Genomic DNA, 15,721 nt, shown 5'->3' with positions numbered 1-15,721 from the left:
GGCACCGAAAGCAGGGAAGTAGTGTGACACATCACAGGGGACGTGGAGTCATGATTTCGTGGACAGATCAGATATGTGGAGGTGTAACTCAGTGATAAACAATAAAAAGATGTCACCGAGAAAGATTTATAAATACCCACTTCATCTTCTGGGTATTTTATTTTATTATTTATTTTATTTTATTTTATTTTATTTTATTTTATTTTATTTTATTTTATTTTATTTTTAAATCATTCATTTGGAATCGTAGATTTTTGCAGCAGGTCTCTCTGCTATTTTTATACTTCCCAAAACTGAAGTAAAGCTGCAGTGGTGTGACCACTGGTGTGACACCCACCTCGGGGCAGCGCAATTCTATCAATATCTACGTGGTTCTCGTAGTACCACAGCAAAACCCTATGGATCAGCCCCTACTCTGACCCACTGGCAAGAGTTCTGCAGCCCAACTAATAGTCGGATATTCCTCCACGACACAAAACCGCGTGGAATGCCGTGCATCAAATCCCACCCGTGTCTAGGCAGAGCTACGTGTTTTGAGGTCTCTCCACCTTTTTTTTTTGAGCACTATTTCCTTCAGCTCCCCGTCAGTCCCGCATTGGGAATGTAGTCAGAAATCATCTTCACCTTGTCGTTACAATTGTGCCGGAGAAAAACAAAAGATCGGGACCAGCTTTTCTCTCATTTCTCAGCTTTTCCTGACAGCTCATGATGAGGGAAGAAAAAATACAGCAGAAAACAAGAAGACAAACAGCCGTTTGTCTTTCTCTGCTGTTCTTAGATCTCCCCAATAGGAGAAAGTAACCTAAAAGTAATAGAACTACTACCCCTAAGAGGCTGGGGGGAAGGATTGGGATGCAAAGGTTTGTGTAAAAGGGAGAGGGTGAAGGAAGTATAACAAACAGCTCCAAGACCGAAAGTTTGAGTTTCTGTGTCCGGGGAAGGAACTCGGGACGAGCTCGAGTCCCCCCGAGGAGAGCTGCTGCGCAGACCTGCATCCCAGCCCCTTCCGGAGGCTGCGGTGGGGTTCTAAATGTCCTTTAAAAGCCCCAGCCCGTTGGATCGAACGCCTCACAGCCCCGTGAAAGGGACGATCCTAAAGCCCCGGGGAAAAGGCAGGTTTCTTTTCGGGGACGGGGGGGCGCGGGCGAGCGTGGCTTCCCTCCGCCAGCCGGCTTTACAGGCGTAGCGAGAGATGTCCTGCTTCCCTGCCCTGCTTCCCTCCTACCGCCAGCCAGTTCCCGAACGGCCCCCCCACCGTTCAGCCGCTTGCGGGGGGCACCGGCGCCCCCGGCCCCGTGTGACCCACGGGGGTGCGTCCGTCCCACCGCCGCCCCCGGGCCCCGGAGCCAACGCCGAGTTTTTATTCGCACCACGTTTTTCAAAAGGGGGAAAAACAAACCCAAACCAACCCCAAAACCACCAAAAAAATCCCCCCCCCCCCGAATAAACCCAACCAAAGCAAAACGAGGGAGGGGAGCAGAGGGAGCTGCCCCCCCCCCCCCCCCCCCCCGCCCCACTCCGGCCGGCCGCGGAGCTGCCCGTGGAGCCGCTGCCCACCGTCCTGGAGCTGGCTCTACCGGGGAAAAAGCTGTTCGGGACGGGAGGTCCCGGGAGAAACTGTCTTCGCCCCTATTTCTCCCTGCTGGCGGTGGGCGAGGGATGCCCCGGGGCCCCGCAGCTTCCAGGAGGGAGACAGGGAGCGCCGGCGGGGCGCGGCGGGTCGGTTGGCTTTTTCCCTTTGGAGGGGAGCGGAGAAAGACGCATCTCCCCGGGCTTCGGATGCATTCCTGCCCACACTGCTTAATGTTAGCAGAGCGGGCAGTCCCACCGCAGTGACTCCGAGGAGCCCACGCTTCACGGGACCACTGGAGAAAGGAGACACGCGAGTTGTGTTGCCATCGGGGACCCCAGCAAAACAAGAGGTTTCGCCCCGCGACGGCGGCTCCACGGGCACCGAGGTCCCCGCCGCAGCCTCTGCCCGGCCCGGGGGTCGCGGTGCTGGCCCTGCCCACGAGGGGCCGTGGAGCCCCGACGGAACCCTTGCTTGCTGCAACGCACCTGCCGTGGCGGGCGAAACCGGGACCTGGCCGGGGCTGCAAGGGCCTGCCTTCCTAGCTGTGTCCCGGGAAAGCCCGTAATTCCTCCCCCAAGGAGCAGGTAGCTCTAAATAAATAAATAAAGCAATAATTCTGGGTAAGCAGAAAACAGTAGTTGCCTGCTAACACCAGGAGCTTCGCAGAGGAGGGACCTGAGCCAGGCTGCCAAGAGGATTTAGTAGCCGGTTCCACGGCAAACAACGCTGACACAAGCTTTACCCGTCGAAGTAAACATCGAATAGCTCAGGTTTCTGTAGGAGAGAAGCAGGGGAGGCTTGTGCCCCGGGGGATGGGGAGGAGGAGGTGAGGAGGTGGTGGTGGAGAAATACCTCGTAAGGCTGCGGGATGTGTTTCCAGAGCGCGCAGAAAACACAAATCCAGTGGCACCCAGGCGTGACATTGCAGATTTCTCTGCAAAACCCCGAGACAGCTCGGAAGCGCAGCGATATCCCCCGGCTCTTTAAAATGTTCCAGCGGGGATTCAAAAACCCCCGCTCCAGCCTGGTGCCCCGTCTCGGAAGCGTTTTTCAGGCGCATCCAAAGCAGCCGCAGAGCAGCTGCAGCCCAGGCGAGGTAAAGCAGGGGCTTTAACTCAGACCTACCGAAGCTCGACACCCTCTGAAAGGCCGTTTCTGCGGCGGGGCAGCGTTTCCCAGCCGCTCCCGGCCCCAGGGTACCGGGTGGATGCTGTAGCGGGCCGGGCCCTCGGAGGTCCCCCCCGTGTCTCCGCAGCACCCGGCAACGAACGGAAGGGTTTTATTTATTTGTTTATTTATCTATTTATTTATTATTTTTTGTTGTTTAATCGAGAAAATCCCGCGCCGAGCAGTAAAACTGCTGAGGCGGCTCCCGGATTCCTAAAGCACTTGCGCTTCACAAGGCAGCCGGGCGCCGCCGGCTGCTCCTGCTATTCCGCTTCTCCCGATACCTTTTTGGGTTTGTTGGGGTTTTGTTTGGGTTTTTGGTTTGGTTTTCTTAGGTTTTGGGGGCTTTTTTTTTTTCATTGGGTGGTTCTTGGGGGTTTGGTTTGGTTTGGTTTGGTTTGGTGGGTTTTTTTGTCGGAACCCATGAAAGGGGCCACTGTGGGCAACGTCCCCCGAACCCCGGGCGCCGCCTTTGCCTTTGCCTTTCCCGCGGGTGTTCGCTTCTGTTGTGCCGAAGCAGCCGCGGAATCTGCGCAAACACCGGTCATGAAAAGGATGTCCCGGGAGGGCAATGAGGCATGAAATCCCCCTCTGTTCCTTTACATAGTAGCAACATCCACATGAAAGAGCAAACACCCGACGTGCCACCAAATATAATTGCATGGATGGAGGGTGTTAGCGGAGACAGAATAAAAACAAAACCCCCGAAAAGGATAAAAAAAAAACCCCACCCAAGCTGGCGCCGGTTTCCCTTTCGCCACGGCCCTTTCTCGCACGCACACCCGCAAACGAACCAAAAACCACCTGTACCTTCTGCAGGATTTAACCGAGCGGAAAACTGAGTCATCGACACCATCGGCTGCTAAATATAAGGCAGCCAGGGCAAACTCCGCCCGCGGGCAGAAGCGGTCCCGGCGCTGTCGAGCGGAGCCGCTCCGGAGAGATGCCCCGTCCCCCCCACCCCGTCCGGAGCGCCGAGCTGTCCCGAAAAGAAAGCCGGAGCCATCGCTCCCTCCAGCTCCTCTTTTCCAGCCGAGCTCCTCTCCCTCGGGCGGGGGCAGCGTGGTGCTGTCACCTCCCGGAAACAAGGAGGGCACTGCGGGCACGGCGCCGCGGTGAGGGTCGCGGCCCCACGCTGCTGAGCGACCCGCGGCTCCCCGTGTCCCCCGAGGGTCAGGGTACCACGGCGGTGCCCGGGCCGGTGCCGACGCCGCAGCGCGCCGACCGCCCCTGACCCCCCCTCTCGGCATCACGGCCGGGACATAGAATGTTCCCAGGAGGGTGGCCAAGGGGACAGGCAAAAAGGGGACAGTCACCGAAGGTGAGAGATTAAATTTCCGCGGAGAATATCCCGGAGGAACGTACCAGCCCAAATGTATTTTGTCGGGAATCCGGAATTAGAAAACACAAAACAAACAATCGGGGGGTGCGTGTGTGTGTGTGGAGGGGGTGGTGGGGGGGGTGGTGGTGGGGAATCCCAAACAAAAGCAGAATCAAACCCGCCTGCTACAGATCCGTCAGTAACCGAGCCGCTAAGCTTCCTCCAAGTCCTTTCCAGCCGGGATTATCCCAGTGCTTGGCTCCCGTCCCTGCGAGTGCCCATCACCCCGCGGTGCGCCCGGGGGGGCCCTGCGGGAGGGGCCGGACCGGGATTTACACCTTTCCCGGGATTTTATCCAGTCCTCAAACCCGCGCTGCTCTGCCTCACAAGACACCCCGCGCCGTCCGAGGAGCGGCGGACAGGGATACTCGGCACCGCGGGGGACTGTTCGGAACGGGGCCGGGGGGCTGATCCGGTTTGGGGCTTGCGCGCCAGGAGCAGCAAGCCCTCCCCTCCCGCCCCTCCTCCCCAAATGCCAGGTGGGAGAACGGGGCCGTCCCCCTGTTCCCCCTTTCGGCGGCGGCGGAAGGCTGTGAGTCGCATCCCGCTTCTTCCCCTCCCGGGGATGCCCTGGAGCCCCATCCCAGCCCCGTGCCGGGGGGCATCTGCCCCGCTGCGCGTCTTGCCGGTGGTCCAGGGCTGCCGGGCCCTCGACGGGGCGGCTGCCCGCTCCTCCGCGGTTCTCCGCGCCCCCGCGGTGGGCGGCCCCCCCCTCTCCCCGTCACCCCCGGCGGGGCGGGCCTTGCCGGGGGCGGGCCGTCGGGCTTGAGGCTGTGCCGCGGCGTGGGAAAGCGCTTCAGAGAGGGTTTGCTCTGCTGGCGCTGCGGAGCCGAGCTGTGCCGGAGCCCCCCCACCCCCACCCCCGCTCCCTCCCCCCGGATTTATTTATCTCTGCTAGAAGCTGCGCCGCGTCCTGTGCCCACGATGAAGCGACCTTGCGAGGAAACTACCTCAGACAGCGACATGGACGAGACTATAGACGTTGGGAGTGAGAACAACTACTCGGGGTAAGTGGGGCACCCCCGGCCTCGCCGGGACCCGCCTTCTCCGCGGGCGGCGGTGGGGATCTGGGTGCGCCCCGGGTTGGGGCAGAGAGAGGGGGATACCTGGCCACCCTGGCCGGGGGGAGGGGGAGAGCGGGGAGAGGGTGGGAAGCGGGGTGAGGTTTTGTCCCCCTTCAGCTCAGGTAGCAGTTTTGCTGATAGCCCCCCCCAGGAACTTGCCCCGCGGTCTAGCTGAAACGACGGGGAGCGCTACAGTACCTTGGGCTGCAGCTCATTAGCTCCGCTTAATTTGCCGTTTTCAATCAGGCCCTTTCCAACACAGCTCCTGAGCAGGCCGAACAACCTAAGGGGACCGGCGCCAGCGGGCTGTGCGAAGTAAAGCAGGGGTCGCGCTAGTCGAGCGGTACCTTCAGCGGAGCCCGTGTGCGGCGGGCGGGGGCTGAGCCGCCGCCTCTGCCCCCGGGGCTCCGGGGCTGGGAGCTCCGCGGGGACGGCGCTGCCCTCCGGAGCTGGGCTGGCCGCTTTGGAGGCACCGTACCGGCGGCCCGCCTCGTCCCCATCACTGGGTAGATCAGTATCCAAAGCTACTGGATATTTTTCTCCTCGTTTAGGGTGGAATCGAAGCCTTTTTGTACTCCTGGGTAGTGTAGGGTGTTTATTTTTGGGGGTGTTTTGGGTTTTTTTTTTTAAATGGATCTGGAATTGTGTTCCTGAGGCGGGACGACGCAGCAAACCCGCATTGGGGAACTGGCTTTGTACCGGAGCATCCCTTGCCTCCTGCAGCAGCGGGCAGGAACCTCAGAGGGCAGAGGTTATGGCGTGGGATACAGGGACTTAACACCCCTCTTAGCACGTATAGGTGGTTCACCTGGGGTTGGACTCGGTCCTTCAGTCTGTATTTGATAGGCAGGGCTCTATGTGCAATGGAGATGAAATCTGGACTCTCTCCAGGAAGGGGCTTTATGTCCACAGGAGTGTCCTGTCAATTCCAAATACACACTGGGGCAATCAAAATTGAATCAAAAATGAAACGTCTCTCTGCTCGCTGAGAGTACCGTGAGGTACCGGCCCCATCTGCTGAGAGGGACTGTGCAGACTTCACCTGGCGACCTGAGGTGTCTTCAGAGAGCAGGGGCAAGTTCTGCAACACCTGACATGCTTTTATTGTTCCGCAGGCAAAGTCACAGTTCTGTCATTCGGTCAAATTCCCCAACAACAACATCTCAGATCATGGCCAGAAAGAAAAGAAGAGGGGTAGGTCGCGTTTCATTCCTTTCCCCTGTGCCCGTTTCCATGTGTGCTGTGATTTTGCCCTTCGACTTCTTTTCTCTTTCTCCCTAAACCTAATGTGCTTTGGTGGTTGTGTTTATTTTTTTATTTAATAGATTATAGAGAAAAGGCGCCGTGATCGTATAAATAACAGTTTATCAGAGCTGAGGCGGCTCGTGCCAACTGCTTTTGAAAAACAAGTAAGCCCTTTTTTATTTTTCTTTATTTTTCCCTCCCCTCTTAATTCTGTATCTCATCTGGCAGAGTTAGTTCTCTTGTAAAACTCATTAAAATAATATTCTATGTGTCCTGATCTGGCACAAAACAGGCATTTCAATAAAAATGCTTTGTTGTGGCAAAACTATTAGAAACATAATTCATTATAAGGCTGAAAAACATTTCCATTCTTTGGCTTGTTTTTTCCCTTAAGGGTAACAGTGTTCATGTTGCCTCTGTTCTTTCGATGAATTCCAGTAGTGGTTTTGTTAAAAATGCCCTTTACTCCATATTAAAATAAAACAAACCCAAACATAAACAAGCCCAACACGACTCCCCCCAAACCTGTATGTCAATTAGCCTTCAGGATAAATCTTTAAAAGTTATCTCCTTTTCCCTGCTTTAAGCAGGCTTTACTTATTTAAGCTGTAATTTCTGTTGTAAGCCAGTGTCCCAGGAAGGGAACGGCCAGTCTGGGTTATTGGTGTTTTAAAATGACACTTCAGAACCAGCGCATCAGAAGGGAGAACAGGCCTGTGTCATGTCAGCTTGTGAAGTTGGGGGTGTTTACAAAGACTTTCGGTGAGTGAGAGTTGGATGGGAAGGCTGGAAGGATCCAGCTAACTTCAGGGAACTTTGGTGCAGCTCCTGGGTGGGGAAATTAGGGACCAAAATCTTAGAATACAATCTGTGCTGTAAGAAGGACGTTCTGTTTGTGTCCTTCGAATTCAACTATTTACTTTCCCTTTCATATCTTTGCTTTATTGGGGGGGGGGGGGAGGGCCTTGATTGGATACTGAGCCTTGTGCCTGTGTTACTGGAGGTATCTGAAGATCTATGGATGTCTGCAGTTGACGCTGTATTTTGATAAAAAGGAACCAAGTGAGCAAAAAGGACCCGACTTCCTTGTAAGAGCCAAATAAAACAAAAAACAGAAAGTAAACTTCAATAGCAGGATGGTGAGGTGCTGAATCGCTGTGGCAGCTGCCTGGCAAGCACCTCCCTGCTCTGAAAAACACACAAAAAAAGCCAAAAGGAAATTGGAAATGCTGTAAATGGTGGTGGGAGCATCACCCGTGTCACCCGCACCGGGCGTTCAGGAGCAACCAGTAGTTGTGGCTGTGGCCTTGGGCAGGTTGGACTGACAGAGGTATCCTCAGCTAGATAACCAGCAGCGAGAGACAACAGTTGTTTGTCCCGTTTGATTGTTTACTTCTGGAAAACCACAGCCATTATAAAACAAATCCTACAGAGCCTTTGGAAATGACCCAGCGCCACGCAGTTTTTAGCCATTAGTCACTCTTCGCTGAGATGGCTTGTGCTGTGTCTGTGGAAAAGACAGGAGGCTGAGAAAAGTACAGGATGCAGTTGCATGTAAAAGGGGGGGAATTCTGACCAGAAAAATTCATCTGTGCACCCCAAGGTTTGTAGAGGCAAAGCGCTGGAAGCAGTGAGTGGATCAGGAAAAAAAATGTGTTGTATAAAAAAGAGGGGAAAAAAAAGAGCCTGGGCAGTATTTTATCCAGAAAGCCCCACCATTTTTCTGCATATATGCCAAGGACAAAGTCCTTTTCCAGCTCCTTGACATTCAGCTCACTGAAGTTTCCAAGTTGGAGGTTTAGTTTCGCTTCCACTTCCCTCCCTCCCCAAATCACGGCTCTGCTCTCCAGAGTTCCTTGCAGAGATCAGCGCTGGCAAAGCAGGGCTGCGGTCAGCCCTACCTGACTCACACACCTGCAGCCTGGCCCACACCACCCGAGGCTGCAGGGTGGCTCCTGGCAGTGAGGTGGCCCAGGTGATAACAAAGAGAAGAGTTTGGTTTGCAGGAGGGTGTCTGCCGGTGGGTGAAGCCTGTGCAGCCCTGGTTTAAACAGATGCCAGGGGGATCTCTCTTGCACTGGGATAACATTTGCATGGTAAACTCAGTTGTCTGGGCATCCTCTAGCTATCAAAGGGAATGCTTCCATGCAAAAAAAGTTTTACTTACAGATTAATCTATTAATAGTCCCTTTTGAGTTGTATTTTATACTTTTACAGCATTTTTTCATAGTTCTGCCAGCCACCCTCAGTAACAGGCAAGATTTTTACTGACAGAGGAGCTAAACCCTTTCTTTTTCACAGTGCTTAGCTTCACGTCCCTGCAGACCAGGCCTCTCTCTCCCTAACTTACAGCACTGCAGGCTGTGCAGTTGGGCTTTCTTCAGTCAAAGGATGAGAATAGAATATTCAGCAGCCAAATGACATGTTGAAAATTAATAGGTGATTAAGAAAGAGGAACTCTTCTTGCTTCTCGGTGTGTGTCCATAGGGACACCTACTGGTAAAAGCCAAAGGAAAGATTTGCCGTAGGCTCTTCATCCATCATCCTGTCCTGTCAGCTCCCCACTTGTGTTGGCTGTTACAAAGAAAGTCCAGAAAGTTATGCCTTTTCTCTGGTTTCATGAAGATGTCATCTATAGGCTATCAGCAAGGCAAGAGCTACGCTGAGATCTATATAGCCTTAGTAAAGCAAAGCTGTGCTGCCACTGCTGCTGCTGCCTGTATCACTAGGGAGGAGACTGTGTTAGTCTTGAGGCAAAGTCTGGGAGGCAGATGCTCACGAAAGGATTGAGCTGAGAATGTCCTAATGATAGGGGAAATTGAAACCAGAAGGCTGAGCTCAGTGGAAAGTGTATCAAATTAAAGTTTCTAGTACTTGTAAGCCTTTATTTATATCAGTCTCTTATCTCAAAGGGATCTGCCAAATTAGAGAAAGCGGAAATACTGCAAATGACAGTGGATCATCTGAAGATGCTGCAGGCGACAGGAGGGAAAGGTAAGGAGCCAACGGTTTCTTTTCTAATATTTGGGGAATCTCAGGGCGGGGGGAAAAAAAAAGTGCTTTGAGGGGCTGTGGTAGGCGTTTCCAGATTAGAGGAGTGGAAATCAATGCTAATGGCAGGATTGAACTCGTGGGAAAGAACTACTGGGACAAAAGAAGCACTTGACCCTGGGCTTGTGTTTGCTTTCATAACACTGTGGGAGTAAAGGCTTCATTCACAGGCAGCCCAGTCAGAGATTTGTTTGGGGTTTCCAAAGAGCACTGAAATCTGCACAGGGAGACAAAACAAATACACAAACACCAAACATAAACAGGAGGTTTGTGGCAACAATTGTGTAGCACAAAACCCATGCTAAACCTCATTACCCAGCAGCTATACCGAAGGAAGTGGATGGAGAGGAACTTGCATTATTGTTTATATTATTTTCTTTGTTCTGGAAAGACTTTTAGATGCCAGGTTAAACCATCTCATTTACCAGAACAAAACCCAGTCTTGCTCTGTGCAGCTCCAGGTACCTGACAAAGCAGACAGACAGAGGGCTGTACAAGTATTTATGTGCTGTAGCTGCGTGTCAGAGGTTGGGGTAGGTCCCTGTTTGCGGGTGCTGGCGTGACACAAGGGGCTGCACTGGCTGACCCACTAGATCAGCCGGCAGCGGGGAGCCCAGCGTACCTCGCTTTTGCAGGCTGACAGCCCCGGGGCTGGAGGCCAAATGATTTCAGCCACCCACGAGGTATTCTCTATAGTCAACGATTTCAGAACTTACTTGGAGTGAAAAACCCGCTGGCATCCTGCGAGCGGGGTCCCGCGTCCTGTGCCATCAGCTGTGATCCCGGCTCAGATTGTGGTCATGGAAAGCAGCCGAATTTTTCTGGCCCGTTCTGCCACGTAGGTAAAGGCTAGAAAAAAGGCAGCTGCAGCTCTCTCTCTCTCTCTCTTTCTTTTTTTGATCAAACTCAAAAGTTTTTAGCCCGTGACTGAATCGCCGCTCCTCTCTGTACCTTGCAGCAATTACAGGGTTCGGCTTAAAATCGGCGTGTGCTTAAGAACAGATGGGTATGGGACAGGGTGCCGGAGGCTGCCGCTCTGTTACTGGGGAATATTGACATCGAGCTGACATACGTATTCTCTAGGTCTTAAGAGGCTTTTGCTAGGAGTCCATTTAAGCTTGAAATTTACAGGTGGCTCGTTCTGCAGGAGGTGGAAGAGATTTTAATGCCCTTCATGTAACAGACGTGCCTCTCGGTTTCTCAGAAAGATTAAACTTGGGGAAGAAAAAGGTTAATTTTTGTATCTAAAAAGGTCCTTTACAAAGCACCATGTGGTTGGTAAAGCTGCGCTCTTGGAAGTTAGGAAACGCCTGAATGGCAGTTGGAATTGGGATCCTCTGTGCGTGTGCGTGGTGGTGCCGTCTCCCATCGCGTAGTTGCGTGCTGGCTTTTCACAAGCTCTGTCTCACGCGGTGCAGACGGGGCGATGGATGCTCAGCCGCTGAGGGAAGTGGTGGTTGTCTTGTTTCATCCTCCCCGTGCAGCACAGCTGTGCCAACCTGACCCCCACTACTCATCGCACATCATTCCTCTTAAAAGCTGCGGCAACTCCCACCCCTCTGCTGTCCACGCTAACAGTGGGAGGGCCAGGAGGTTCTCCCTCCTTCCCCTCTCTCCCTGCCTAAAAACAGCGTGCAGGGGATTATTTAATAACTGGGTCAGGTCGAGTGGCCTGTAGAGGAGCAGGGGGTGAAGTGCCTGGGATGGGAGCTGCTGGACAGAGAGGTGTCAGCAGAGCCCCGGCCTCTGGCTGCTGCCAGGCAAGCTGGATTTTGGTAGCACTTGTTAGCATTCCCAGGTCCTGTGCTCTCTTCCCCCCTGACCCCATGCATCATCACCGTCGTGCCTCTCCCTGCCCTGGCTGACACCAGCGTGCCTGTGGCTGCCGGAGCACGGTGGAGGGAAGGATATGAAGCATTGGGGTGCGGGGAAAGGGGATGCTGCCTTACATCTGTGTGAGCCCACTGATGCCAGGTGGGCAACCGCAGCTGCCTTCGTGCCATGCACAGCCCCGTTTGTTACTCATAATCCGTAGCACATCAGTGTAATGCCCAACTGCTTTACCTTCTCCTCCTGACCCAGAGATAAGGGTAATCTCACTGCATGGATTAGGAAACTGAGAAAAAGAGGTTTGCAAGTTAGTGCCGGGCAAAGTTGAAGCCTGCATTTCCTGCTTGCTTAATGTTTTACTCTGCAACTGAAGTAACAGCTTTAAATATCATCTCTTAGGGTGTTCTTAAGGGAGATGCTTGCTTTATTTGCAAGTGTAGTTATTCTGAGTTTGCAACTCATCGTCTGAGCCAGGAAGTTGTTTGGATCAGCGAAATAATGAGTTCCATCATTTTTCCTATGGACAAAAGCTATTATCGCAGCGGGGAGAAATGGATCCTGATGCCCTTATGCTCGCCTGCGTTGAGGGCTGGGGAGAGCTCGTCCTCTTCCTCTTTGCACAGAAATGGAGGACACCCACGACGGGGAATGCCCGGGGCTAGGAAAGCCAGGGTGGAGTCAGCTGCTGCTCAGCCTGCTGAGCCCGAGGTGGGCACAGTGGAAGAAAAGGCGACGTGGCTCCCATCCCTTCTGTGCTTTTCGGAGCTGCCCGGGCAGGCAGGCAGGCTGCTGCCTCTGAGATCCTGTCTTGGTGTTTCCGCCGCCCTGACGCAGGTGTGGGCGATGGGCTCCTGTTCCTGTTGAGTTCTTACTTTGGCCTGCAGCCAAGGCTTTTCGCTGACCGTGCAAGCGAGCGCAGGAGACGAGTCATTTGTCAACAGCGAGTAGCTCGCTGGCACCTCGGTGGTGTTTGATTGCAGCTTCACTGCGAATTGAGCTTGGGTGACTGACACCTGGGTCAGCGACATGGGTTGCTAGAGCTCAGGTGGCTCAGGGGGTGTCCTGTGTGCGGAGGATAGCTAAAGGAAAATGCTGAAGGAAAAGGGAGGCCTCCCGTTTGCTACGAAATGCTGGGGTGTATGCGTGTGGGTGGCGGCGGGGGATGTTCTTGGGTTTTGGAAAGGAACAAGAAACAACGTTTTAAAGGCTCCCTCAGAAGAGGGAAGCCAGCAAAAGGGAAACCTGGAAAAGATAACCATCAAAATCAAAATATAATAGAGCCTGGGAGTCCCAGCTCTCATCTCCGCTCTGTTTTCATGTCTCGGCCACCACAGGAGACTGAAAGGGAGCCAGGATCACCAGGGCTTTGGGACACAGAGCCAGCAACTCAGACTCAGGGGAAGCTGGTGACAACCACATCCCCCACGTCTCCGGTCCGGAGGGAGGGAGGCTGGGAAGCCCTGGCTTGAGCCGCACGCTCTCAGGACTCCCAGGCTGGCTGAGTCGTGGCCAGAGCTGGGAGGCAGCTTTGGCTGTGCGTCAGCCCCTCTGAAGCTGCCGGAGGTCCTGCAGCCTCTGGCGCAGAGGCAGTCCCCATGCCAGGCTGGCTGGCACCCGAGCAGGTACCCTGCTAGCTCGCCCCTGCTGCCCTGCCTGGCGTCTGTTTCTCGGGAGATCACTCCAACCGCAGCGTCTCCACAGATCACTTGGTCGCAGCCGACCTGGCAGGAAGAAAGCTGCTTGCTGGGATGAGTCCTCGACAACTTGTGCTCGCCGGTATCTGCTGGCTGAGCAGCGTTTCTCTTGGGTTTCATACAGGTTCAGAGGAGCCAGGCAGCCTATGTCAAAATCGCTGTTGTAATTTGGCAAGAGGGGGAGTACAGCATGCAAGGGGGGGTTGGGGCGACATTTATATATGTGTCCAGTTCTATAACACGGGCTTGCAGTGACAGAAAGGCTCTTTTCTTGCTTGAAAGTTGGTAAAAGTGAAAACAACTACCTAAGGTGCTAGCGTTTTCCAGAAGGACGGAGATTATTTCGTGCCAGAGAGCGCAAGGCCTCATGCAGATACTGCTGCCACGTTCCACCGTAAAAAAAGGCACTTGATCTTCATGTACAAACACAGATCATAGTCACACGTACCTAAAAATTTCACTAAAAGCAAGAGAAATAAAAGCTGTATCAGCTCAGGAGTGGATAGGACATTATTCCCCCAGGATGCTACTTTTAAACTGAAATAGGGAAATTAAATAAAAAATTGGAATAGGATTTCGTAGTTGCCCAGCCGCAACTTAAGCACCAGATTTGATGTTAGACCCTTTGAGGAAAGGAATATGTTTTCATGTGCGTTCAATAAGGCAAATGTTGGGGTTTTTTTTTTCCCAAATGCTTTTTTGTCCCAAGCCTGTGAAGCTCCAGTTGCAGTTTGTTGAAATACCTCATGGACCATATGACTGTCAGTCTTCCATCTCCAAATTAGCGATGGCATTACATAAAACATTTTCTCAGTAAAGCTTTTTATTGTGTGTGTGCAGGGTCATGACAAGATGTTTTTAGTTTGCAGTTAAACAACACCGCATGTCATATTGTCTTGATGGCTCTGTGAAGTAGACGGGACCGCGGCAGCAGCTACAGCAACTGTCTCACAGTGACAAGAAGTAGTTTGAGAGTGTTCCTGGGAATGCCAGCATAGGGAAGAAAGGGCAGGGCAGGGCAGGGCAGTGCATGCGAGCTCCCTGGTCTCCAGCCTGTTTCTTTGTGTGCATAAACATCTCGTTCGCACACGCGCGCAGGGTCAATAGTGCACTGCAGCAGCTTGCTGAGGAATTTCAGGAGAGGCATCATATATCTTTCTAAGTATCACAAGTACTTATGGACTTAACTCTTTTCATTTGTGTATTGTCTGCAAAAACAACTGTGGCCTATTGCATGGCAAGGGGTGGTCACCCAAACCATCTACAGGTCAGAGAAGGCACTTCTCGCGTTGCAAATCTTAACCTGTAAATGGGAGATCTGGCGGCTGAGCCCTGTCACCCAGCGTGGGCTGGGAAGCCCCCTTGACAACACATCTTTTCCTGTCCCCTTGCAGGTTACTTTGATGCGCATTCCCTGGCCATGGATTTCATGAGCATCGGCTTCCGGGAGTGCTTGACGGAAGTGGCGAGGTACCTGACTTCAGTGGAAGGGCTTGACACGTCTGATCCCCTGCGCGTTAGACTCGTGTCTCACCTGAGCACCTGTGCCTCTCAGAGGGAAGCCGCCGCCATGACCTCCTCCATGGCCCACCATCACCACCACCCCCTGCACCCTCACCACTGGGCAGCCGCCTTCCACCACCTCCCGGCCGCTTTGCTGCAGCCGAACGGACTCCACGCCTCCGACGCTGCCCCGTGCAGACTCTCCTCGGACGTGCCCCCCCATGGCTCCGCCCTGCTCACGGCCACCTTCGCCCACGCCGACGCCGCCCTCAGAGTCCCCTCAGCTGGCAGCGTTGCTCCCTGTGTCCCCCCTCTCTCTACCTCCCTCTTGTCCCTCTCCGCTACCGTTCATGCCGCGGCAGCGGCAGCCACGGCGGCTGCCCAGAGCTTCCCCCTCTCCTTCACCGGCACCTTCCCGATGCTTCCCCCCAGCGCAGCCGCTGCTGCCGCGGTGGCTGCGGCCACGGCCATCACCCCTCCGTTGGCCGTATCAGCCACCACCAGCCCTCAGCAGGCTGGCAGCGGGGCCAGCACTAAACCCTACCGACCCTGGGGGACTGAAGTTGGAGCCTTTTAAGTCCCCCCCCGCCTCCTTTCCCAGGCCGGCTCCCTCCTCTCCCTCAGCACACGCACACCACCCCCCGTGCACACCCACACCCACACATGAGCCTGCGGGACTCAGCGTGTCCTTTCTGCTCAGCTCGGCCGAGCGGACACCTTCACCCAAAGGGCCTGAGAGGTGCAGGCAAGCCCCAAGCCCACCGAGGAATGGCACAGCTATCCTCCTTTCAGGCATCGGAGAAGACACAGGATGATGTCATCGTCGTCTCCTCCTTCTCTTTCTCCTTCTTTTCTCCTTTCTCCTCCTTCTTCTCGGTTTGTTTCACTGGAGGCACCTTGAGGGAGCAGCAACGGCTTTCAGAAACAGTGTGGCCATATCGTCACGTAGAGGTTTCCTGGGCAATAGGTAGACACTAGAACTAATAATTCTCCAGCTATGCATCCTTGTTTGGCAGAGGTGAGGGGTCACACCTACCGGGTCTCCCCAGGCTAGAAAAAAAGAGTTGGAGTTTCGTAAGTGCCTGACATTGAAAATAACAATAACAATTAAAAAGAAAGCATATATATATATATATATATGTGTGTGTTCTGCTAAAACAAATAACATTGTGCAGGTATGGAAATGGTATGGGGAGAGAAGTGAAATCCTGCG

The 15,721-nt window shown here is 53.8% G+C and overlaps 1 protein-coding gene across 1 annotated transcript; it reads left to right on the top strand.

The window, feature by feature from the left end:
* Window positions 1-5,045: 5,045 nt before the first annotated feature.
* On the top strand, window positions 5,046-15,085 carry HEY2 (hes related family bHLH transcription factor with YRPW motif 2; the record flags this gene model as incomplete). Its single annotated transcript, XM_084261025.1, has 5 exons — window positions 5,046-5,128; window positions 6,301-6,379; window positions 6,511-6,594; window positions 9,343-9,424; window positions 14,400-15,085. 5 exons carry the CDS (start codon window positions 5,046-5,048, stop codon window positions 15,083-15,085), a joined length of 1,014 nt encoding a protein of 337 aa, XP_084117151.1.
* Window positions 15,086-15,721: the final 636 nt, after the last annotated feature.

The sequence above is a fragment of the Gallinula chloropus genome (genome assembly GCF_964237585.1).
Source record: "Gallinula chloropus genome assembly, chromosome: 3".
NCBI classification, from domain to species: Eukaryota; Metazoa; Chordata; class Aves; order Gruiformes; family Rallidae; genus Gallinula; species Gallinula chloropus.
Note: the sequence above shows the minus strand (reverse complement) of the source record. Positions and strands in the feature narration are given on the sequence as shown.